Raw genomic sequence first — 23,112 nt, forward strand, 5'->3', positions numbered from 1 at the left:
TAAAAGTGGGCAGAGAGGCAGGCAGATTACTAGACAGATAACTGGGTCTGTGGAGGGAAGAACGTTGACAAGCAGAATTTGCCAAGCAGGAAAAGGGGAGAAAAAAGAGTCCTGGAGCACCCAGGTTGGGGTTGGTGGTGTTAAGGAAACCCAAAGGGGGTTTTTGAGAGATGAGGACTAACCAAAAAGGGCTAGGCAAAGTGGTTTATTCCGACCCCAGTCCTGGGGTCAGAGGAGGCCCTGGAGAAGGCAGGTGTCCGCTGCTGTGAGAGTAAAGGCAGTGGATTGAGGAGAGCACCCCGGAGCTCTAGAGATTCATCAGGGACAAGTGGATATATCAGGAGGTGCCAAGGACTCCATGTTCAGGTGATGTTGGTTAGCAAGTCAGGAAGGAACCAGCTTGGGAAAAGGGGTAAGAGTCTGGAACCTGGATATCCCAAGGCCTGCTCCTTAGGGTCCTAGTCAACTGAGGAGCTGACAGGGGGTGGACAGACCTATAGTGGGCTCTCAGGAGATGATGGGACAGATGAGAACACACTGAATTGTCCTCAAAGGAGTGGGCAGCTCTGGGCCTTCTTCCACCCACATAGAAGACACTGAAGCATCTGATAAGAAAGACTCACTGGGTGGGAAGGTGGTCTGCCCAGATCCAGGCCTTGTCTTAACCTCAACTCTGTCAAGCCAGAGGCTGGCCAGTGCCCTTCATTTTCACCTTACTGCTATCCAGTCTTCCTCTTCAAGGATGAACTTGCGTCTTCTAAGCAGTCCCCCATGACCACTGTGTACCCTGAGTTTAAAAGCAGCCCTTGGATTTGAAGGCTGCCCTGAAGACCCACTTTAACACACTCAGCAGAGACCCTGGAGTGCAAACAAAACTGAAAGCTAATGCTAACCCCTGTGTTGGCTTGCACCTGTAATTTCAACACCCAGGTGGCTGAGGCAGGACTGAGACTGCTGTTGAGTTCCAGGCCAGCATGGACATACATCCATTTGCAGTTCAAGCTTGCCTGGGGTAGAGTGTGAGACTCTTTATTTTAAAAAGTAGCTAAACACAATAAAAAGAAATGCTAGTGTGTAGCATTAACTGGGGAAAAGGAGCAGGGTCCCAGGCACAGGGCCTCAGCAGCTGCCCCAGCCTGGGCTCCTCCCACATGGGGGAAGGGTACATGCCCATCTGCACTAGGAAAAGTGGGGGTACTAAGGACTATAAAGGTGCAGAAGGAAGATATCCAGGCCAGGTTTCAAGCATCTAGGGGTTGGCTTCACTTTACTCCCAGGGTCAGGAATCCCAAAGACCATTACCACTGGACAGGTCTATCTAGTAACTACTGGGGACAGGCTCCAGCATAGCTTTGATAGAGGGAACAATGGGGGCGACTGTGTGTGCGCAGGGGATTCCTAGGTGTTTTTCACCCTGAGTCCCCATGTCCATCACCAACCAGGACTCTTCACCTATCCTGCTCCCCAACCCCCAAGGCTAAGGGCAATGTTCCCTGGGGTAGGTATTCATGGTACACAGCTCATTCGAAAACATCATGGGATCCCTTTAGCCCCATCTTTGAGGGCAAATGTGGTCCTCTGCTCTCTGAGTTCCTCAGAGTGCCTTATTGAACCCCACTTCTTTTCATGCTTCAAAGGCTTTTCATCTGCTGCTCCCCATGTTACCCCCAGGCATCAGGCACCCTTTACTCTTTCCCTCCCTCCCTCCTTCCCTCCCTGCCACCCTTCCTTTCCTTTGCCCCCTCCCCCAAGTGAAAGAGCAAAGAACTCAATAAATAGTATTTTGAATGCTTTATTAGGTTTGCAAGCGTTAACAGGTTAAAAACAAAACCCAAGCTTTGGATTTTGCCAGAAAATGCATGTTAAAAGGACTGAGTTGGGGCAAATACCCGGGGCCACTGCTGGATGACATGGGCAGTGGCACAGGTGACATATGGCATTCGACGCGTGGGAAGTCTTCACAGGATGACAAATTGGGGGACCCAAGAGGGGATCCCACCGAAGACAGTAGGGAAGAGACAAAACAAGATGGAGGGCCACACTAGGCATGGGAGGCCAGGGAGGTGCCTGCATCAGGGTGACCTATGATGGGGAGAACTGCAAATCTGGGGACACAGAGGATGGTCAGCAAATGCCCCTGAAAACACCCATCCCACGAGGCATATTAACACTGGGTGGATGTCCAGTCAAATGGGCAGGTAATTTAGGGTGCCTCGAGATATTTTGGGTACCAGGCCAATTCATATTCTCCAATTATAACAATTTACTCTTTGAGTTTCTGTCCAATGTTCCAAATGGCCCATTCTTTAGGCACTTGCTGAGAACCCTCTGTGCCATGGCTGGCTGACACACACCGCCCCCAGGGTGGTGCCAGTCCTGTCACCTGGGCCCAGAAGCCTCAGGCCTCTAGATTACTAGTAGGACTGTTGGGCAGGGGGACTGCACTGGAAGCAGAAGTGGGGGTGAGGTAAACCTCCAGCCGCCCTGTTCCCCGCCGCAGTCCTAGGCACCGTGGAGTGGCTGCTACGGCTCACCAGACCCTCGGGCCCCAGGGCCCAGACAACCCCATGTACACAGTTCTCCTGGCTCTGAAGGCTTTAAAGCCTCCTCGCTTCCCCAGCTCCAGGCCTCACCCCACCTTGCCCCCAGGAGGTCTGTAGAGCTCCAGACCTCCTGAGGGTAAGATGGGGTGCTGAGGAGTGGGCAAGATGACACTGAGGGGCACGGGGAGGACCTCCCCCAAGTGCTCAGAAGGCAGCCACTTGCTCCCGCCTGATGGAACCTCTCTAGTCTTACATCTACATCCCCTTCCCCCCCAACTGGCAGGGCCAGCTGGGGTCCCCATCTTTGTGGCCTCCGAGCACCTTCCTAACACCTGAGGGGACACTGCCCCACGCCCCCTCCACTCCTCAGAACTTCTGGGGACCAGCCACTGTCCCCAGAAGTCAGGCCAGGTAGCGGCCTTCTCAATTCCTTTTATTTCTCTGCGGGTGCGTGGCCAGCACCCCACAGAGACTCCACTCCCAACTCAGGCCAAGCGATAGAGACAGATAAAAAAAAAAAAGGTTGATAAATGGTTGGGAGCAGGACATGGTGGAAGCCGGTGTTGATGGCTCTAGCCGGTGTTACTGGCTCTCGCTGGTATTGATGGCTTGATGCATTCATTACTTGATCGCTGCCCCCGTTACATAGGGAATGGGATTATGAGCGCATTAAAAGCTAAGGAGGGATTAAAAAAAAAAAAGGAAAAAACCTGCCCCAGACATAAAAAGAGGGGAATAGATCAATTGACATAAAATTTGGGGTCCTGATTCTTCAGTAATTCTGCAAGTTGACCTGTGCCTCCTCCTGACTGTTCCACCTAAGACCTCTCTGGGACCACTTCCTACCCATAGTTTCCCCCCACCCAGCCCCCACTGCCCCCCACCCACCCCTCCAACCGCCAGACTTCCCACACTCCCCACATCAGTGTGAGTCTCCTGGGGAGCCCCTAAAAAGTGGGGGCTCCCCAGGAGATTGACAGAGATGGCCCATAGGTGTGCTTGGGGTAGGGGTTGTCCCCCAGATCTTTCCTCCCAGGAGCACACCTAGGGGTCAGGCTACTCGGGTAGCATGTATCACTTGGCAGTGCCATCTCCTTATCTGGCCAAACTGACTCTACACTGGCAGCAGAAACTAGATGGATTCAGAGAGGAGCTCAAACCATGCAAACTGCTCAGGGAATTTAAGATGGGCCTTGGATTGGGCAATGTGGTTCCAATCGAAGTTGCTCAGCCATTTCAATGTTCTCATCTAATAGTGTGTGTGTGTGTGTGTGTGTGTGTATGCATGCCTGTGTGCATGTGTGTGTGCATGTACGTGTGGGTATAATCATGTGCTTTTTAGAGTAGGTATGAAAAGTGAGATTTTTGGGACTGGGGGCTTGTGCCAATTAGGTTCTATTTTCAGTTTTCATGTTCTGTTCCTCTCCTTGGGTTCCTTTACCCAGCCCCTTGGTGACATGGGTGACATTTGTGATGGAATGACCAGTGAAGAAAGAGTTTGGGCGGCTATTGTTGTTCACAGCCAGATTATGCTAAAAGTGACTAGTGACAAGGAGAGAGCACTGAAGCAATGACATGCTACCTGCAAAATTTTGGGTCCCCTTCCTTTCTTCTTGGGTTCTGAGATCCAAGTCTGAGCCAATTTGACTAAAGATCTAAATGGAAAGAAGATGAAGGGGGGGGGGCGGGCCAAATTATTTGATTTTTGCCAATTGTTTTTAAGCCAATTAATTTTTAGTATGTTTTTAGCCAATTAATTTCTTTGGTTATTTAATTTTTAGATTATCAGTTATGGAGTTTCTTAAGCCAATTTGTTGTAAAGGGACTATATGCTTTAAAGTTTTTTTTTAATGTTCATATATAATTTGGAGGGTGCCAATTGGGTTGTTTAGAGCCAATCAAATTTGGTTTTGAAGAGTTGCTGGGATCCCCTTGCCCGATGGTGTGGGGCAAGGGGAGCAGCCTGATGTGGGGAGGCGGGGCATGGGGGTGGGTGGGGAGAAACCTGGGAAGGGAAGTGGAGCAGAGAGACCTTAGTGTGGGACATGATGGAGCTGTCCCTGCTCAAGAGGAGGTCACAGACTGATGGTACTACATTGCAGAATTACCACATAATTTGGTTCACTGATGGTTGCTGGACATCTCCGAAGAGGCTCCCCCGTGGGCGGGGTCTTTGGGTGGTAACACGATCAGGGGACGGTGGCGCTTGGCCTCTCTGAACGCTTCGAGCTCTTTGGCAAGCATGCGACCCCGGCGGGCACGCAGGAGGGCAGGCAGGCCTCTGCGCAGGCGTCCCGCGGACTGTCTCCAGGTGTCGAATTTGAAGAACTTGCCCACGGGGTATCTGGGGAAGTCGTCCTGGAGAGGAGGTGCTAGTCAGCAGGTTTCAGGGTATCGAGTTAGCCTGAGCTCCCATCCAGGTGTCAATATACCCCACCCCCACTAGAGTCCTATAGAAACATGTATGTTAATGGGCAGAGGCCAACAGTAAAACGTGGGTGGACTTCATGGCACCCCAAATCAAGGAGCAAGTGATTTCTTTGTCTCACCCCACAATTCCTTCGACCCCACCCTGTTACCTACCGGAAGTACGGCCTGAGAGGTAGACACGTCCCTCTCGGACTTGGCGGGGGTGGCACAGTATGTCTCCAGGAGGGCCAAGTCGCAGCTGCGGAAGCAGCACTCTTCCACGATGCCACGGCTGCGACGGTTGGCACGGCTTGAAGGCCTGCCTGAAAGTTCCACAGGACAGACAGCTTCAGTTAGTGTTCACTGGGGTCAGCACCCACTGGGGTGGCCTCCCCAAACCCTCCCCCTTGGGAAGGCTGAAGAAGAAAGGAACTTCCCCTGAACTTCTACTAGGCCCTGGCTGGACCCTAGGTTACCCTGCAAGGATGTGGTGGCAGTGGGAGCCAGACAGGCCAAGATGCCCAGAAAGGAAAAACGAAGGTGCGTGCTACAGGACCAGCCCCTGGCATCTGGTGCCTCCTGCCTGGCAGCTAACACAGCACAGTCTCTCTGTCCCAGATTCCAAGAAGACCAGAGACCACACTGAAGTGGTTTGAAAAACAGGGAGCGGGGTGAGCCCCTCGAGGGGACATGGTGGACACAGGTGTGGTCCCTGGACTTGGGGCCCCCCAGCCTGGTGTCACCTTGAGCCTGAGGGGCCCACCCTCAACCCCCATCGCTGAACTGTGACAGGAAGGGAAGATAGGGCAGGAGAGAACAAGACGGGAGGGGAGGAGTGAGGCACCCAAAAACCACTCCCTTCTCTTCTCCCGTCTTCCCCCTCTCCCCCACGGTCCGAGGCTGGGCTTGGGGCCCTCCTATCTGTGAAGCCCCTCCGTGCAGGATTGGCTCCCTGAACAAGGACTGGTCCTGCAGTACCCAGGAGCAGAAGTAGTTTCCAGAGGTTTGAGCACTCAGAGCAGTTCACAGGCAGGTAGGCAGAAGTGAAGAGGAGGAGGCTGCATGTCCAGGACCAGGTGAGGAAGATAGAGTGGCTCAGGCCAGCAAGGACAGTCATCCATTCTGGTGCCCCTGCCCCTCCCAGGCATGCCCCACCCGTGTGTCCCCCACCCCACCCCCATCACTGCCTTCTGTGAGCAGTGAGCCCAGGTCCAGCCCCTCCCCCAACTGGGAAATCAAGAGAAGCATGAACATTGAAAAGCAGGTAAGCACCCCATGGTGTAGGCCAAGGTCCAGCTCTCCCTCCTTGGAGCCCCAGACTATGTGTACACTCTCAACCTGGCTAGGACCTGGGAACCACATTAGGTTTTGCTTTTATTAACTTTGAAAAAAACTTTTAAAGCTATCAGACTTGTGAGTGTGAGATTACCGCCTTGCCCAAGGGGGGGTGGGGTGGTAGCTTAGCCAGACCACTGTGCTGTTACCACCTCCCCCCCACCCCACTTGCTCCCGCCTCCCCCGTCTCTCTGGAGTTACTTACTGAAGTAGAAGCCGCGGTCCGAACAGACAAACTGAAGCGTGTCAACAAGCTCCCCTCCGCACAGAGTCTCGCTGGGGCGGTAAGCAGCGATGCAGCACAAGGCGAAGGCCAAAGAGATGAGAAGCACCAACATCGACTTCCCCACTGGGATCCCCATTGGTACCTGGTGAAAGAAACGCAGGTTTTGAGCTACAGGCCCCAAGCCACACCCCTATCCCCAAGAGTCTGGCTTCTCCCCGCCACCAAAGACACCTATCATCTCTTAATTAAAAATGTAATTGGAATTTGAAAGACGGCGTCCGTCTCATTATTTATTTAACCTGCAAAAACAGGAGGGTTTGAATTGCTGAGGTAAAAAAAAAAAAAAAAAACCTGGCTCTGGGCGTGCAGAAACTCAATGGAGCCCACAAAGGCACCCTGTGGTGGCTTTGAACTGTATGAAACCCTTGAGGACCACCCATCCATGGGCGCAATTGCAGTTTAACCACACCCACAGCAGCAGGGGCCAGTGCTGGACACTGGACCTGGTTTCCGTGCTATGACATCATGGGGGTGGGGCCAGTCCAAGGGCACATCACCACTGCCACTCCTACTCTGGCCTCCCAAGTACTGGCCAAGATGGCAGACAGCTCCACCCCACCCACCGTGGAGCATGTGCATCCAAAGGGACCAGTCGCCAACCTCCCCGCCCCCCAGCTGGCCACCCTTCCCTAAGCAACAGAGCCAGCCCCACCCGTCCACCCCGCCTCCCAGGTCGTGATGAGCAGGGCCCAGGTCAAGAATCCAATGGTTAGCGCAATGGGCCTGCCAGCGCTCCTGTGAGCCTTGCTCTCCAGGGTCACCCAGTCCTCCAAGTATAGATTTTCCTGGGCACCTCAGAGCTTCAAAAGGAACCTAAAGTCCTATCCAGACCTCAACTCTTACCATCCATGGTCAGGGACCCTAGAGAGTACCTCTATGGCCCATAGGACCGTCTTTCTGATAAGAGCTAAATTTACCCAGGGTACTAGAGGAAGCAGTTTGAGTTCCTGGGAGGCTAGACACCCCATTTTGGAGGGACACACCCCCTCCACAGGCTGTGTGGCTCTACAGAACAATGGTTAGCCAGCTTTTTTTTAGTGGTGGGAGGTCACGATGCCCCACAGTAAGTCACTCTTGACCCTGCAGTAAGTAGAGCCCCCCAGGCCCAGCCCCAGCCTCTGCTCCACAGGCCCAGGGGATTTCTTGCTGCAAAGAAACAAGTGAGAGACCAGTGCGGAATAATCAAGAAACAAATTTGCTCGCGCTCCCTCGGATAACTAAAGTTATCTTTGCCCACCTCCTCAACAAGACCCAGAACGGCCCACCCAATGCACTCTGGGCCACCAACCACTTGTGATCAGCAGGCTATATAGCTACAGCAGTTAATCCTTAGGGGTGAGGGGGTGCCGTGGAGGCAGGCAGGCGGAGCTGACCTCGAAGTCCCTTCCCAAAGCCAGATCACACTGGCTGGTCCAGCCCAGGTGTCCAGGAGAAGCAAGCAGGGGACTGACCAGGAGGTAGGGGATAGGTGAAGGCCCAGGGAAGGGCTGAATTTGTGGGGAGTGGGGAGGCAAAGGGGAAGGAAAAGTAGAAGGCGGGACAGGTGAGGAAGCCTGGGGCTAGTGGGAACACAGGACAGAGGCCGAGGGAGGGCGAAGGCTTGGAAGAGGTAGCAGGCCCGGCTGCAATGGCAGAGGCCCCAGGCTACCCGGTGCCCTGACCACCCCAATGGGCAGGCCGGAGGGGGGATGGCAGCAGGGTCCTGGCTCCATGGCCCTGGTTACCTGAAGTTGGATAAGGAGGCCGCTGGGGCTGGAAGAGGATGAAGACAGGAAAAGGCTGGAAGGTTCTCACAGGAGAAGCAAATGTCCAGTTTGCGAACTGGTCAGTGCCTCCGCTTTTTATGTCTGAGTCGGCTCCTCCCAGTCCCGGCTCCACCCTACCCCCACCCCCCCTCCTTGCTGACCACTCCCCTCGCCCCCTTTGCACCCGCCCCCTCCCTCCTTCCAGCCAGTCCCTTTTCTCCTGCACCCCCAAGAGCTAGCCTTGGACCATTCCTTAGCAAAGCACCACCAGTGGGAGGGGGGCCTCATCGTGCACCCCCAGCCCTTTCTGCACAGACCAATGGGGGCGGGAGGGGGGTCCTTCCCACATCATCCTATGGAAAGTTCCACCCAGTAAAAGGCAGGGGCAGTTACTCTCAAAACTGTAACATTTCTGCCCTTTTGAGCCCGAAACCGCCCCCCCCCAACATTCCTGGCTGGGAATGTTGGGGACAGAGTTGGGGGGTGTGTGGGTGGGGAGAAACAGTTAACTGTGGGGTCTCGCCTGACTTCTGCCAATTTTGGGGTGCTTCTGGCCCCGCCCACCCAGTTTTCTTTCCTGTCCTATTGGCACAAAGTCAACATACCAGGGTGGGCTTCAGAGACTCTGCCCCCCTCCTCATCACCCAGCACCCTGCGGGAGGGGGTACGGGGTCTGCACAATACAAATCATACATTCTAAGCAGTTCATTTCCCCCTTCCCCAATACACAGCAAAGCACCAGAAAGTCTCCTGTGAGTTCAACTTACACACCCCTCCCCAACGGACCCATACCCCCTCCCCTTCCCCCATTCCATGGCGCAAGGGGGAACAAGAGTTTGGTTAGGGAACGAGCCCCCAGCCCCCCACCCACCACACCAGTCCCGCGGTGCCCAGGCCGGGCCCTGCGCACCCCCTACCCCAGGGCCCCTGAGAGCCCTTACCTGGAAGCCGGCGACGCTGCCGCCCATCTCCCTGCTGCGGGTATGCAAACCGAACAGCGGGCGAAGGCCCTTCTGCCGGGCACTCCTCTGCCAGCGCCGCTCTGTCCAAGTCGCAGAGGCCGAATGTGCGACGGGACAGAACGGGGAGATGGCTTTTTTTGATGGGGAGGGGGGCGTCTCTTCTGCTTCTTTAGGGTATCTTAGGGCTGGGGCGGGCCAGATACTGTATTTTCGGGGGGGGGAAAGGTATCGGGAAATGAGGTCAGCTGTTGTATCAAGGATAGTTGGGGGGCAGAGATAGTGAGAGAGACAGAGTGAACGTGAAAGGGGGGGGACCACAGAGAGGGAGAGAGGGAGAGAGGACAGCGAGAGGCGGGTAGGCTCACAGCGGGAGAGGACAGCACGGAGAGAAACAGAAAGCGTATAATTAATCCACTTGGGTAGGCGAAGGCAGAGGGCGGACGTGAGGGGGAGGGAGTCTGAGGCGAGGAGGAACGGGGAGGGGGCAGGAGGGGAGCCTAGGAAAGGTGGCGGGTAAGCGAGTGCGCGAGGGGGGGCGCACTCTAAGCAGAGGAAAGGATGCAACTTCGAAGGATCGAGGACGGTGTTGAGGGGGGAGGAATGGAGGCGTCACCCCGGCCACGGGCACCCAGCTCGGTTAGGGCCGACGGAGCCCTCAGCCGTCGTAAGCCCCGGCTTCTTGTGGGGGGGTCAGGCGTGGCGGCGCCGCGGCTGCTCGGGACTGCAGCGAAAAGAGAGGAGCTGCCGGGCTGCGCGCCGGGGAGGGCTGGGAGGGGGAGCGCGGGGGATGACAACGCCGGCGACCTGCAAGCCGGACTGCCTGCGGTGGGGACCGCCTCCTCTGGCGAAGCAGGAATGGGGTGTTGAGGTAGATAGAGGAGGAGGCGGTGGGGAGATCCGCAGGCCCGACGGAGCGAGGCCCCGCCGACGGCGCCCTGCACGGGAGTTAGCAGCGAGGTGGCGGACGGCGTCGACGCGGGGCCGCCAGCCCGGATGGAGGCGCTGGCGGGCCGAGCGCGGGCGGGCGTGGGCCAGGAGGCGGGGGCGGCCGGAAGGGGGGGCCGGGGGCCGGCCTGGCCTCACGCAGCTCCGCCGGAGAGCAGGCGAACTCCGGGCGCCAACGCCCGGTTCTTATAGCCGCGCCACCCCGCGGCTCGGCGCCCGCTCGGGCCCCGCTGGCCTTACGCCCGCGCCAATGGGCGTCCGCAGGGCCCTTGCCCCGCCCCGGGACCGCCCCCGCAACTCGAGCCACGGGGGGAATGCGGGTCCGGGGCCCTGGGCACGGGGGTTGCCGTTGGGGGAGGGGGGAATGGGTGCCTGGTAGCAAAGATGGGGAGGGGCTGTGCGCCCCAGCAGGCCCACTAAATCCTGGGTGTCCATCCCAAAAAAAATCGAGGCCACATGTCATGTTTCCGGGGTGCCCTGTGCTTGTGCAACATGGGCGCGTGGTGCGAACCAACGTGCGTGGCACCCCAGGCCTCAGTGGTAGTGAGGGGACCTGTGCCCAGTTAGAGGATTACAAGGTAGGCGCATCCCAGCAGGCAGAGTTAAGGCGCGGGCAGGTAGCTGGATCGAGGGTCCTACAAGGACCTACCTGCCAACCAGGGGACAGTCCCCTGGATCGGCTCCTGCAGAGCGCACAGCCTCCACCTGTCTGAGCAAGCAGGACGGGCTGCAAGGCACCTCGAATAGCAGCCAGATCCTAAACACCCCTAGCCTCGTGCTTTGCGCGGGATCTCCTAGCAGCCTTTGGGGGGCCACCAGGTGTACCATGAAGGGAAGGCTGGCTTGGCCATGACAGATCTGGGCCCTGCGTAGAGCCCCGGGCAATGTCTGCGCCCTTCCGCAGAAAAAGAAGCAGGGCGGGAATCGTAGCTCAAACCAGACCTGGGGGCCAGAGCTCACTAAATTGCTTCTCAGCGGCGCGCCTTTGGGACCCACCCAGAAGGTCCAGATAACAGTTCCCTGTCCTTAGCACTTTGAATTTGCTTAGTTGCAGGTTCGGCCCCAGGGGCCAACAGGATAATTTGGGGTTGTTAGGAAGCTATCTCGGGTGGTTTCAGATATAAGAAGCCATTGAGAGTTTTACCAAGTCAAAATCACTCTTAAACCCGTGCACCCTGTTTCCCTCTCCCGACCTCCGCATCTCTAGGCCTCTAAAGGGCTACTACTGGCGGAAACCGGTGCACCCGGGGCTAACCTCTCGGCCCGACCATCAATCACCGCGCCCGCTCTACGCTTGCTTCCCCAAGCCCTCGACCTGTAGGGCTGGAGGATCCAAGCCGCCGGAGCGCTCTGCCTTTCCCGCTTCCTGGCCGCTCAGGCGCTTTCCCTACCACCGCGTTGTTTGCAGAGTGCATACAAAGTGGCGCGTGTTTCGGAGCGCCCGGCCCAAAGGAGCGCGGTCGCCAAGGGAGAAGCCAGCAGCCCGCTCCCGCGCTACCCCGCAGCAGCCCTGAAGACAAACTGCGAGGTAGCCGGTGCCCCGCAACGGAAGAGCTGGAGCACAAGGGAGCGCGCCACCGGGAGCTCACCGCAAGGCCGAAGGTCGGGTCCGCTGGCGCAGGAGGATCGGAGAAGGGCGGGAGAGCTGCAGAAGTGGGAGCTGCTGAAGTGGACGTTGCTGAAGGTGAGCGAGACCCCAAAGGCAGTCCCCAGTGTCCCGGGGCAACGCCCAGTCCGTTGGAAGACCCGGGGACAATGCCCAAATTTGGGGGAAACTGGGGGCAATGCCCAGTGGTTTTCCTGGACACGGGAGCAGCACTGCCCACGTCCTGGCCGCCGCGCAGTGTCCGGTGCGTGTTTGGGGCACACACACTTTTCCAAAATCTGAGCTGCCGCTGGGACACCGTAGGAGAAGTGAAGAGGCCGATATCGATGTTATGCGCAGGACGGGAAGCTGCCGAAAGTGGCCAGCGGAAACAATGATCAAATTTCGGGGATCCCAAATCAGACCCTTGTCTGATTTGCGGCCCTGGGAATGAGTGGCCCAAAGTAGGAGGACTTGAATGAGACTCCATAAATGGGAAAACTGTGGCAAACGACTAAATTTGAGATTCCAGAAAAATTAGAATCCAAGTTGGGAAATGAGGAAAATTATTCTATGCAAAAAAGGGGAACATCTTGATCCAAGCCTAACGTGGGGAACCTAAGGTCTTAGTCAGCAAGTTTGGGGAACCCACAAAATCTTAGGCTAATTTATAGAAGTTAGGTGGTTTGCTGTTGCTGTTGAGTTTAAGAAAATTCCCAACATGAAATTTGGGGGGGGGAGCTAATTTTAATTGCCTAAAAATGGGAGATGAAAAAAACAACAGATGGGTTTTAGGGAATTAAGGTCAATTCTTTTGGGGGTGGGAGTGGAGGCTAAGTTTCACCCTGAAGCCAGTGGGCCCTACAGCACCCGGGAAAAGTCACCTCTAATTTCTGTGGCTTCAGAGAAGTCCTCTAGAGAGAGAGTGGGGAAATGCTGTCTAAATGTGGGGGAATTAGGAGTATAATCAGTCCATTTGAGAAGGACAGAAAAATCAATGCCTTTTAATATTTTAATTTCTTAAACAGATTCCTATTGATCTTTTTGTTAAACAAGGGGGGTATGTTTTCTTGGACAATGTTTGTTCTTAGAGAAACATACTCCCTGTTTTGGGGATCAATAAAAATTACCCAATGGATGTTGAAATCTAAATTACAGGGAACAGAATTAGTAGCTAGGAAATTTGTGAGACACAGATATTTAAAACCTAGGATTTGGGGGGATCTGGGAGTTTTTTTTTCCAGTGTGCTTTGGGGACCATAAAACATTACCCAAATATTGGGAGATTCCGGGAGAAGTCATAAATTCAATAAAGTTCATTAAAGTTTAATAAAAACCCAACTCTTTGGAAGAAAAAAAATCTCAATTTGTTTTGGAGTACTTGAATTTGGGGGCCCCAGAAAAATAATTTCTGAATCTAAAGTTTCTCACTCCTTGGAGCGCTTCAGAGCCAATCCCTCCCTTACAAGGAATAGAAATTATGAGTTCCTAAAGTGTAGGGCCTGAGAACCAATCCCCCAAATTTGTAATCTGCAGAGATTGTGTGGAATGACAGGGGTTGGGGGGATTGAAATGTAGGGGGCTGAGTGGGTGTATAGCTGGTATTACAGTGGGAGAAACCAGAACCTCTCTGTGACCCAAGGCTAACACTAAGTGTGTTTTGGGGGCCTGGAAAAATACTGCCTAATGTTTGAGGACACCAAGTATGAGCCAACACGGGGGATGAGAAGGATACAGGATGGTACTGAATTTTGCAATTGGTGTTAGAGTTAAAAACTTTTTTAAAAAACTTGTTAAATTAAAGGGACCCAGGGACTCTTAATATTTGGTGCCGGGGGTGGGGAAGAGCTCAGTGTTCAAGGATTGGGGACATTCAGCATTCTAGTAGAAAGAAAAAGGCATGGCCAAGAGTTAATTTTGTGCCTTCTGTGACCTAGAGAGACATGGTACAGTCATATATGACTTGGGAGAGCATGGAAAACCCTCCACCACATATGAGGATCACATATGCTTAGATCATTGCTCAGTCTGTGTTGGGGGCTTTAGTGAGAACATTTATATTTTAAAGAACCCTAACGGTGGCCAGAAAGCTTGCATGAGCTCTAGGAAACCCCAAAGCCCAGTGACCAGTGTGTATGCCTGGATTTTTTTGGGGGGGGTGTGGGGGGTAGGGGGGTCTTGTTGAGTGAATTTTAGGTGTGACTGGTGAATGCACTCCCTTGATTTTTCTGGAATCCGAGAAATGAGAGTGTAGGCTACTTGAGGTGCCTACGTTTAGGGGAGGACATAGAAAAAAAGGTTGGGACTTTGAGGATTCCTGGAAAATTGTTTAAAGAGGTCTGGGTGGGATTCAACTTGTAAAATTCGGGGTTGGGGCAATAGACCACAGAATCTAGTGTATTATGTTCCACGTTAATAAAAACTACAGGGCCGGTGGTGGGGAAAGAGTCAGCAGAAACATTATTGCAGATATAAAATGATAGGGATACGGGGAAAACACCCCACTACCTCATCCCCTGGGGACAGTGTCTAAATGCTGTCAAAATGTCCACTCACCCAAGTAAGGAAATTTTGTCAAAAAGGACTAAGGATCCCGGCTTACTTTAAATTTTAGGGAACTGAGGGTGGTGTTTTTATCTCTATAGGAGCTTGCATATAAAACGGATAGGAGCCAGAAGCAAACTTAGGGGCCCAAGCCAAATAACCTAATTTTGAGGAGTCAGCAGAGGCGCAATTCCCACCTTTAAAAATATTTGGAAATCAAGTATCAAAACAAAACAGCCAACCAAACAAAACAACAAAACCTTTCCCTGTGAACATAACAATGCTGAATGATTTTGGAGGCCCCCCCGGAAAGCAATGCTTAAATTTCAAGGATTCCAGTGAAACTAATGCCTGAGGTGCAGAGAAGCCAGCAAGTTGCTCCGGCTTTAGGGGAACCACAGAGAAGTAGAGCTGAATTTGACAAACTGAGCTCCCGGGCTGGGAAGGACGGGGCGCCAGGATCCGCGGTGCCAAGGAACTCTCACGGAGCAGGGGCGCCCTCACGGGGGAACGCGGGCGCGGGAAAGGGGCACAGGCGACGCAGACTGGGAGCACCGACTCCACGGAGCACGCGCCTGAGCCAGCTGTATTTTCCGGTTTTGGCTTTTTTTTTTGGGGGGGGGGGGTTTCCCCTTCTGGACAACCAGAGGGTTTGGGTGGCAGAGGATGAGCGGGACCGGCTTCTGAGAGGGAGGGGGAACGTCGGGGAGCAGCGCGCTGCTCCCCGAGGCTCATCGGGCTCCGGCGCCCCGCTCGGTTCCCCACTGCCCCTGCGCCCCACGCGCTCAGGCGCCGCGAGCCTAGGCGAAGTCGGGGCCGGGCGGCCGCCGGGGGCAGACTCGTCCCTGGCTCAGTTTGGGGGCCCGGGGCACCCCCAGTGGTTACCCCTGACCGCCCCTGCGCTCGGCACACGCCTATCCGGCCTTGTACGCTCCCTAACGACTAACAACGTAGGAAACAGTTTTGTTTGAGCAGTGTGGAAAGTGGGTAGAAAATGGGGGAGTAGAGGAGAAAGTGGGGGAAGGAGCGTCTCAAAACGGCACAGTGGTGGCCGTGGCCGAATGCTAGGACCCTCATTTCGTTTTCTCAGAAAAATTTTTGCCACTAGCCTCCCAATCCTGGCTGGGGAAAGTCCAGCTCCTTAAAGGCAAATATTAAACCCACACATCACACACAGGCTCACCGTACTGTTGCTGGGAACAAGGCCACCCCCTCAAAGTTGGGCAATGCTGGAGGTGAAGGGCCATGATTCTAGCAGGACCTGGGGGTTGGGGTGGGGTGTTAGATAGGGGAGCAGCTGGAGAGCAGGAGAATGAGGAAAACCCTGGGGCCATGGCTGTAAGCAGGGCTTGTCGCTATAATCACCCGTAGAGGATGGTATGCAGGGAGGACTCTCAAAGGCTGACTCTCTGGGAAGGCAGGAGTTAAAGTCAGTGGACAGGTGTGGGGACCTAGACAGGGCGAGGCATCTCCATATTATCTTGGCAGGACTGAGAGAGCCCCCACCCCACCCATTTTCCACCCGGAGCATGAAGCACGTGGGGAATGTTCCCCTTTCAAATTCCAGTCCGCATCAATCACCCCCGTGTCCCATTCCAAGAACATCTGGCCTGTCTCCCCCCACACACACCCATGCTGCCCCCCTTCCCCCATCCACCAGCCTCTATCCCTGGCTTTTCTGGCCTCTCTGAGTGTGTGCCTATGGATTTGAGGAAGCTTCCAGCTAGGAAGACTGGGGTACGATGATGTTCCTCTTTCCGGGGAGACTTGAGAATTTGTTGGGAGTAAGGGACATTGAAAAGGTGTCTGTGAACACCCCCGAGTCCTTGTGAGGCCAGAGCAGTTTCCTAAGGGGCATACGAGAGGGCAGCAATCACACTATTGGCCTGTTTCAGAGCCTAATCTCTGCTTTCTGCCCTGCAGAGGTATTTTGGAGAAGCTGCAGAACCACACCCCGGAGATGCACTCCTGGACTTTGCCAGGTAGGAAAATGCTGAGGTCACCTTGAGGTGCCCACTGAAGAGCCACCAGGGCATGCAGGCGGGGTAGGGTGGGGGACAGGGTATGCATGTGTTCTTCTTCCTCTGTGTGGCTGCCCACAGAGCCTTCACCTGACCTTATTTAGTCAAAGTGTGGCTCAAGGGGCAGGGAAAGAGGCTGGTACAGTTCCGGGTCAACCTAGGGCTCAAAAGCACACAGCCTAATCCCCAGCCAGGTTCAGCGGACACAAGATTCTTTATCTAAGGCCCTCTCCTTTCCCTTATTTTTGCCCCCCCCCCCCCAAGGTAGAAAGGGACCTACCTTGCATGTCATGAGGTCTATTGTTTCTTCTAGGCAGGGCTGGGCCCACTAGACTTTAGCCCCATGCTGATCCCCGGTCCCTGCCCTCCCCTGCCCTGCCCTGCCCACCATCCTGGCAGCCTAGGTCTCCTTTCTGGGCTTAAAAGCTCAAATTCTGAAGAAACTAAATACCCTTTAAGATTCAGACTTACCCACTAAGCCTGGCTGGCACCCTTAGCCAGGGTCTCTGCCTCTCGCCCCTCTCTCCCTCCAGGCAGTGGGTCTTCCTTGTCCCCCCTGTGACTTTTCCTGTAGCCACAGAGCTAACTGCTCTCCCTCTCCTCGGGGAACAAGGCAAGCATTTTACACGCGCAACTTCTCTCCAAGGGTCCCTAGTGTGCTGGATGCCTGCTGCAGAGGACACACTCAACTGGGCTGCGGACTTGGACACCACATAGGGACTCCACACCGGGAAGACCCAAGCAATGCTCTGTCTCAGTCTGCAAGCCTGGGAAGTCACTAACTGAACCAGCAACATGAAGATCACACCATCAAACCGATCAACACAACCCACACCAAAAGTAAGTAAGAGTTGCTGTGGGGGCACTGGAGAGGGGGCAGGAGGGAAGGCCGGTGTCCTAGGTAGGGATAGACTGAGGCCATACCACTATGTTATTGATTTAGTGTCTGAACCAATGTTTAAAAGGAGATTCTTGGCTTCTTTTGGGCATATAATAGTCTGGAAGCGGGGTGGGAGTTCACGTGCTGGGAGGCTTGGGCCCCTTGAGGCTTAGGCACAGGACACAGACCTACATGCTGCCCCCCAAATCCCCAGTATTCCACCAGACGCAGCCTCTGCCTCCCAGATCCCCACCCAGTACCTGACCAGTGAACTGCAGGGCCACCAAACAGCAGAGCTTCCTCGGCAGAGTCCACAGTGCTTCTGGTCCCACGCCCTTTCTAGCTGCTTCCCTTCCCCATTCACATACAGGAAACCCATGGCCTTCAGAACACAATAGAATTAGGACACAAGCTCTCTCCTAAGGCCCTTCACGGGTCTCAGAATGTCTCTTTGGTCATTATGTCATTTGCTGTTCACAGTTCAGCCAGGAAGCTTGAGACTGTCACACACTATGACAAATGGGGATAGACACAGAGAGGTCAAGCCACTGGTGCAGGGGCGCCACAGCTGTTACTGCATAGCCAGGGGAAGGGGGAACAGGGCCCCTCAAACCCAGCTTTCTCGGCCTCCCGATTCTTTTTAGCTAACAGTTTGTTTTCATTTTCTCTTTCCTCAGATTCTTTCTTCATCTGGAACCTTGCCTTTCCCTCTGGAGCTGTCTGACCTCCCCACAGCATTTGCTACCTTTGCCCCTAGACTCCTGGGAGCATAGCAAGGACCTACATTTTCCAGAGACTGCTGCTGCCCGCCTGTGTCTGTTTGGCCTACGCCCCTTGTTCCCAAGGAGAGGCACCTGGAGCCCACCTGACTTCTAGATACTGTGACTGACTAGACTTCCCAGCCTTGGCTGGTTCCTTGGCTACAGGGCACTTGGCTGAGTCCTGTATTTGCAGGAGCCCTGATGTGTCTGTGCTAGAGTTACCTCTGCTCTGTTGTATGCCTGAAGGGCACTCACCTCTGAGGAAGGACTGGGGCTGGTGGGAGGTTTCGGAGGTTTCATTCAGTTCTGGGAGCGTGGGGATCTCCTGGGCCACAGGCCACAGCACTTGGGCACGGGGCTGGATTCTCGGGATGCTCTAGCCTGTTTCTTCTCTGGTTTTGCCTCAGGCTTCAGCTCAGGCTCAGGCTCAGGCTCAGGTGTTGGTGGCAGAGGCCTTGCCTCAGGCGTTGGTGGCAGAGGCCTTGCCTCAGGCCTCGGTGGCAGAGGCCTTAGCTGCAGAGGCCTTGGCTGCAGAGGCCTCAGCTCAGGCCTCGGTGGGAGAGGCCTTGGCTGCAGAGGCCTTAGCTCAGGCCTTAGTGGCAGAGGCCTCCGCTCAGGCCTCGGTGGCACAGGCCTCCGCTCAGGCCTCGGTGGCACAGGCCTCGGCTCAAGCTTCGGTGGCACAGGCCTTGGCTCAGGCTTCGGTGGCACAGGCCTTGGCTCAGGCTTTGGTGGTACAGGCCTCGGCTCAGGCTTTGGTGGCTCAGGCTCCTGTGGCACAGGCCTTGGCTCAGGCTTCGGTGGCTCAGGCTCCTGTGGCACAGGCCTCGGCTCAGGCTTTGGTGGCTCAGGCTCCTGTGGCACAGGCCTCGGCTCAGGCTTTGGTGGCTCAGGCTCCTGTGGCTCAGGCTCCTGTGGCTCAGGCTCCTGTGGCACAGGCCTCGGCTCAGGCCTCGGTGGCAGAGGCCTTGGCTCAGGCCTTGGTACAGGCCTTGACTTAGGCTTCTGCGGGTCTGGCTGGGCAAGTTTAGCCCGAGGAGATGCAGGACCCTGGGTTAAGGGTCTGCAGTCGTCGTAGTCGTCCTCCTCTTCCTCTTCCTCCTCCTCCTCCTCCCTGTGCACAGTGAGCTCAGTGGTAACTATTCGGCCCCTGAGGAGGAGAAGCAAAAATCCTTGAGATATCTCAAAAACAAGTCTCCAGCTGAGTCTGGCCCCCTCCCCTCCCCTTGCTGCTGGATGGGGAAGCCCAAAGGTCACCTTGTCATGGTTGGAGCACTCCCCCCTGCCCGGTCTCTTCAGCTGCTTACTCTCCCCACCCCCTTCTCAATAGAAGGGAGGAAGCAGTTGGTCAAAAGTCACTTTGCCAAGTTTGACAACTGTTCAGGGAGAGGCAGGAGACCCTCCTTTGGGAAGGACAAACTGGCTCCTGCCCTGTTGGGGGCGGGGGGGAGGCTTGAGTAAGGCTGCTGCTGCACACAAAAGGCTTTTTTTTTTTTTTGAAGGGTCACAGCTAAAACTGTGAATGTCTCCCATTCCTTTCCTCACACCTGCACCTTGGATGGGAGCAAAAGCCAAAGGACACATGGCTCTGCTGCTTTTGGAAGGCAACCTCTGGAAGGGGTGGCAGGGCTTCTCCCCATAAACACTACTCTGGGTGGATTAAGGAGTCTGGAATGCCAGATGCAGGGAAGAAAAGCTTTGTGCACAAATGAATGTTCACCTGAGAGTGCTACTGCTGCTGCTCCAAATCCCTGCCTATGGACAGGGAACCTGGAGGGAGGGTGCTTAAGGATAGGCACAGCCAGGAGAAAAGCAGCTTTTGTACTTTAAACCCTGCTAGGGAATAGCAAGGCACATCATCCTTTCAGGGTCCTACCCACCCTCCAGTATCCTGGTGGTAGTTAGGAGGTACAGGATATAAAAACAGTAGGAAACTTTGCTTTTAAGATTATATATATATATATCATTTTAAGATTATATATATATATATTATATATATATATCACACCACACACTGCTCCAGAATCTCTGTCCCCTCCGCACAGTGTAGCCGGGAGCGGGACGGTGGGGGTTGGGAGGTGAGGCATGCACCAAGGGAAAAATTTCACACAGAAAAAACTTTTCACATTTGCAAAAACAGCTGTGTACTCCTGCTGGGAAGAGAAAGAGAGCTGCCCATCCCCTTTGCATGGTAGATTAGTGAAGGAAAACGTACTTTCCTTGTAGCTTTGTGAAGCCTTGTAAGTCACAGTTGACCTTTCTGTCCCCTCAGAAGTTTAAGTCACTCTTAGACCGTGCAGTTTAGCGGGACCATGCAGTTTAGCGGCAACCTTCCCCTTTTCAGAGACTAATGGAAGGATCCTAACTCTCCCAAGTCCCCAGCCCACCTACCCATACCAGAATATTTAAACTGCACTTTCATTCAAACACAAAAGGCATGAACAAAGGAAGATCAGTTAGTTACCTGTACTCTAGTCGTTGCGTAGTTCCCGAAGTTCCCGGACGGTGGATAAAGAGGACCGGGGAATCACTGGTGCCCAAGATTCTCTTCCGAAATTGCCTGGACGATGATCCGCTGGCTGGGCCAATATTAGCAGCCTCCTCCAAAGCAGGGGGTGCTCTGGTTGTGGAGCCCAGACCCTCCAGCCGGGGCGACGAAGTTGCGGCGGGGCTGGGAGGGGACGAGGCTGAGTCTGAAGAGACGGTGAGAGGGATGTTTAGAGCTTGCATGATAACAGAGCCCCTAGAAGTGGCTTCTGCTCTCTACCACCAAGCAAGGCACCTGCTCAAATGACACTACGAGGTTTTATCCCTTACCTCGTCCCCTCCACGCCCATTTCCAGCCCCCTCCAAATTTGGGAAATGATATGCCAGCAAAGTACTGCAAAGACTTCTGGGGCAGCTGACTATGGCGCTTTCCCACACTAGGGTATGGGGGCATTAGAGGGTGGGGCTTTGGTGCCTGATAGACAGGAAGGCGTCTATGTGGCTTTGAATTAAGCTAGAAGCACTTCCTGTTAGCTAGGGGGTAGGGACTATGTGCAGGGGTGGGGAGGGGGTGGGGCCTCACTAGATTGACACCTGACAGTCACTTGACACCCTGGAATGTCTGTGGGCGTGGCACAGGTAAAAAGGGGCGTGGCTTATGCAAATTAGGATCGGGATTCAAAATAAATATTAAAATTTCGTTCTAAGGCCTTCTGGGTGTGGTGTATCCTTGTGGCACAGCGCCATCTTGTTGTCTCATGTTTCATGGATACTCGATTTAGAATCCTCTGTCATCAGTCATCTGACCTGCCCCCCTACCATTTATGAGTGATGCCAAGCACTAAGCATACTGGTGCAGATGGCATGTATAGTGACACTTGTTCACCCTTTTGGGGATGTTGATTGGGTGGGTTCTCACCCCGTTTTAGCCTAGCTGCAGTGCCGTTTAAGGCACGGACTCAAACGCCCTTTAAGGCACGGGACTCAAACGCCATTTAAGGCACAGACTCAAACGCCCTTTAAGGCACAGACAGCAGCTGGGATGGGGCTCAGATACAAGTATTGCCTGAAGTCTCATTTAAACTCTGAAACCTTTGTTCCTGGCTTTGAGGGAGAACAGAGAGTAGAGCAAAGGTTCAATCAATCAATCACTCCACAGAAACCCACGAGTCTCTACCTTTTGTACTTTTGCAGCAAAGGCTCAATAAATAAATAAATAAATAAATAAATAAATCACTCCACAGAAACCCACGAGTCTCTACCTTTTGCACTTTTGCAGCAAAGGCTCAATAAATAAATAAATAAATAAATAAATAAATAAATAAATCACTCCACAGAAACCCACGAGTCTCTACCTTTTGCACTTTTGCAGCAAAGGCTCAATTAATTAATTAATTAATTAATAAATCACTCCACAGAAACCCACGAGTCTCTACCTTTTGCACTTTTGCAGCAAAGGCTCAATAAATAAATAAATTAATTAATTAATTAATTAATCACTCCACAGAAACCCACGAGTCTCTACCTTTTGCACTTTTGCAGCCAAGGCTCAATTAATTAATTAATTAATTAATTAATAAATCACTCCACAGAAACCCACGAGTCTCTACCTTTTGCACTTTTGCAGCAAAGGCTCAATAAATAAATAAATTAATTAATTAATTAATTAATCACTCCACAGAAACCCACGAGTCTCTACCTTTTGCACTTTTGCAGCAAAGGCTCAATAAATAAATAAATAAATAAATAAATAAATAAATAAATCATTCCACAGAAACCCACAAGTCTCTACCTTTTGCACTTTTGCAGCAAAGGCTCAATAAATAAATAAATAAATAAATAAATAAATAAATCACTCCACAGAAACCCATGAGTCTCTACCTTTTGCACTTTTGCAGCAAAGGCTCAATAAATAAATAAATAAATAAATAAATAAATAAATCACTCCACAGAAACCCACGAGTCTCTACCTTTTGCACTTTTGCAGCAAGGCTCAATAAATAAATAAATAAATAAATAAATAAATAAATAAATCACTCCACAGAAACCCACGAGTCTCTACCTTTTGCACTTTTGCAGCAAAGGCTCAATAAATAAATAAATAAATAAATAAGTAAATAAATAAATAAATCACCCCACAAAAACCCACAAGTCTCTACCTTTTGCACTTTTGCATTCCAGCTAATCTTTTATCTTATTCAGCTTATCAGTCCAAGCTAAGACTTAATCATTCCCTCTCCATTTGTTGTCCAAGTTCCACCTGAAGTCACTTACTTAGTGGTAGAGATAGGAATGTTTAGGGAGAATGAGACTTTCTGTAGGGGAAGATAAACTTTATGGCAATTCATATCTGATGGAGGTAGTTCAGCATGATACAGATATCCTATTCCATGGGAGAAGGGCAAGTAAGATTTTTCACTATGCTTGTGGATGACTCCAAATCATATATGGGATACTTAGCAAAAGGCATTTCACGCTTATCAGAGTGAGGCAGTCTTTTTCTTGTGAAGATTCTAGATCTACTTTGGGCCCTGTGACTAGAAGTATGTGACAAGTGCTGCCCTCTATTGTCCATTGCAACATCACTGGATGTTGCAAGCTGCTATCAC

The 23,112-nt window shown here is 53.2% G+C and overlaps 2 protein-coding genes and 1 non-coding gene across 7 annotated transcripts; all 3 read right to left on the bottom strand.

Moving 5' to 3' along the window:
• Positions 1 to 1,776: 1,776 nt before the first annotated feature.
• Positions 1,777 to 19,167, bottom strand: Igf2 (insulin-like growth factor 2). 5 transcript variants are annotated; one of them, XM_039096378.2, is made up of 4 exons: positions 18,272 to 19,167; positions 6,493 to 6,655; positions 5,127 to 5,275; positions 1,777 to 4,901 (listed from the first exon to the last, which is right to left on the bottom strand). In XM_039096378.2, the coding sequence occupies exons 1-4, from the start codon at positions 18,314 to 18,316 to the stop codon at positions 4,665 to 4,667; spliced, it is 594 nt and encodes a 197-aa protein (XP_038952306.1). In that variant the 5' UTR covers positions 18,317 to 19,167; the 3' UTR covers positions 1,777 to 4,664. The 5 variants fall into 5 exon arrangements, with proteins under 5 accessions (XP_038952306.1, XP_008758296.1, NP_001177092.1 ...); XM_008760074.4 differs by lacking the exon at positions 18,272 to 19,167 and adding an exon at positions 11,815 to 12,724 and having other exon boundaries at positions 1,777 to 4,915; NM_001190163.1 differs by lacking the exon at positions 18,272 to 19,167 and adding an exon at positions 11,815 to 11,884.
• Mir483 (microRNA 483) lies at positions 5,763 to 5,835 on the bottom strand. The gene has a single exon (NR_032112.1). It is a non-coding gene; the product is annotated as a microRNA 483 (primary transcript).
• LOC102548568 (vegetative cell wall protein gp1-like) lies at positions 18,317 to 21,879 on the bottom strand. Its single transcript, XM_063280719.1, has 2 exons — positions 20,481 to 21,879; positions 18,317 to 19,166 (listed from the first exon to the last, which is right to left on the bottom strand). The coding sequence occupies exons 1-2, from the start codon at positions 20,744 to 20,746 to the stop codon at positions 18,317 to 18,319; spliced, it is 1,116 nt and encodes a 371-aa protein (XP_063136789.1). The 5' UTR covers positions 20,747 to 21,879.
• Positions 21,880 to 23,112: the final 1,233 nt, after the last annotated feature.

Source organism: Rattus norvegicus, chromosome 1 (assembly GCF_036323735.1).
Source record: "Rattus norvegicus strain BN/NHsdMcwi chromosome 1, GRCr8, whole genome shotgun sequence".
In the NCBI taxonomy this organism is placed as follows: domain Eukaryota; kingdom Metazoa; phylum Chordata; class Mammalia; order Rodentia; family Muridae; genus Rattus; species Rattus norvegicus.

Bases quoted from the DNA above. Each gene is read 5' to 3' on its own strand.
- Igf2 (XM_008760074.4), bottom strand. From the start codon at position 12,300: ATGGAGTCTCATTCAAGTCCTCCTACTTTGGGCCACTCATTCCCAGGG. The intron at 6,656-11,814 runs GTGAGCTCCCGG...TTCTTTCACCAG, and splicing joins ACCCGACCTTCGGCCTTGCG to GTACCAATGGGGATCCCAGT. The intron at 4,916-5,126 runs GTAGGTAACAGG...CCTGCTGACTAG, and splicing joins CCTCTCAGGCCGTACTTCCG to CACCTCCTCTCCAGGACGAC.
- LOC102548568 (XM_063280719.1), bottom strand. From the start codon at position 20,746: ATGCAAGCTCTAAACATCCCTCTCACCGTCTCTTCAGACTCAGCCTCG. The intron at 19,167-20,480 runs GTAACTAACTGA...TCTCCTCCTCAG, and splicing joins ACGCAACGACTAGAGTACAG to GGGCCGAATAGTTACCACTG.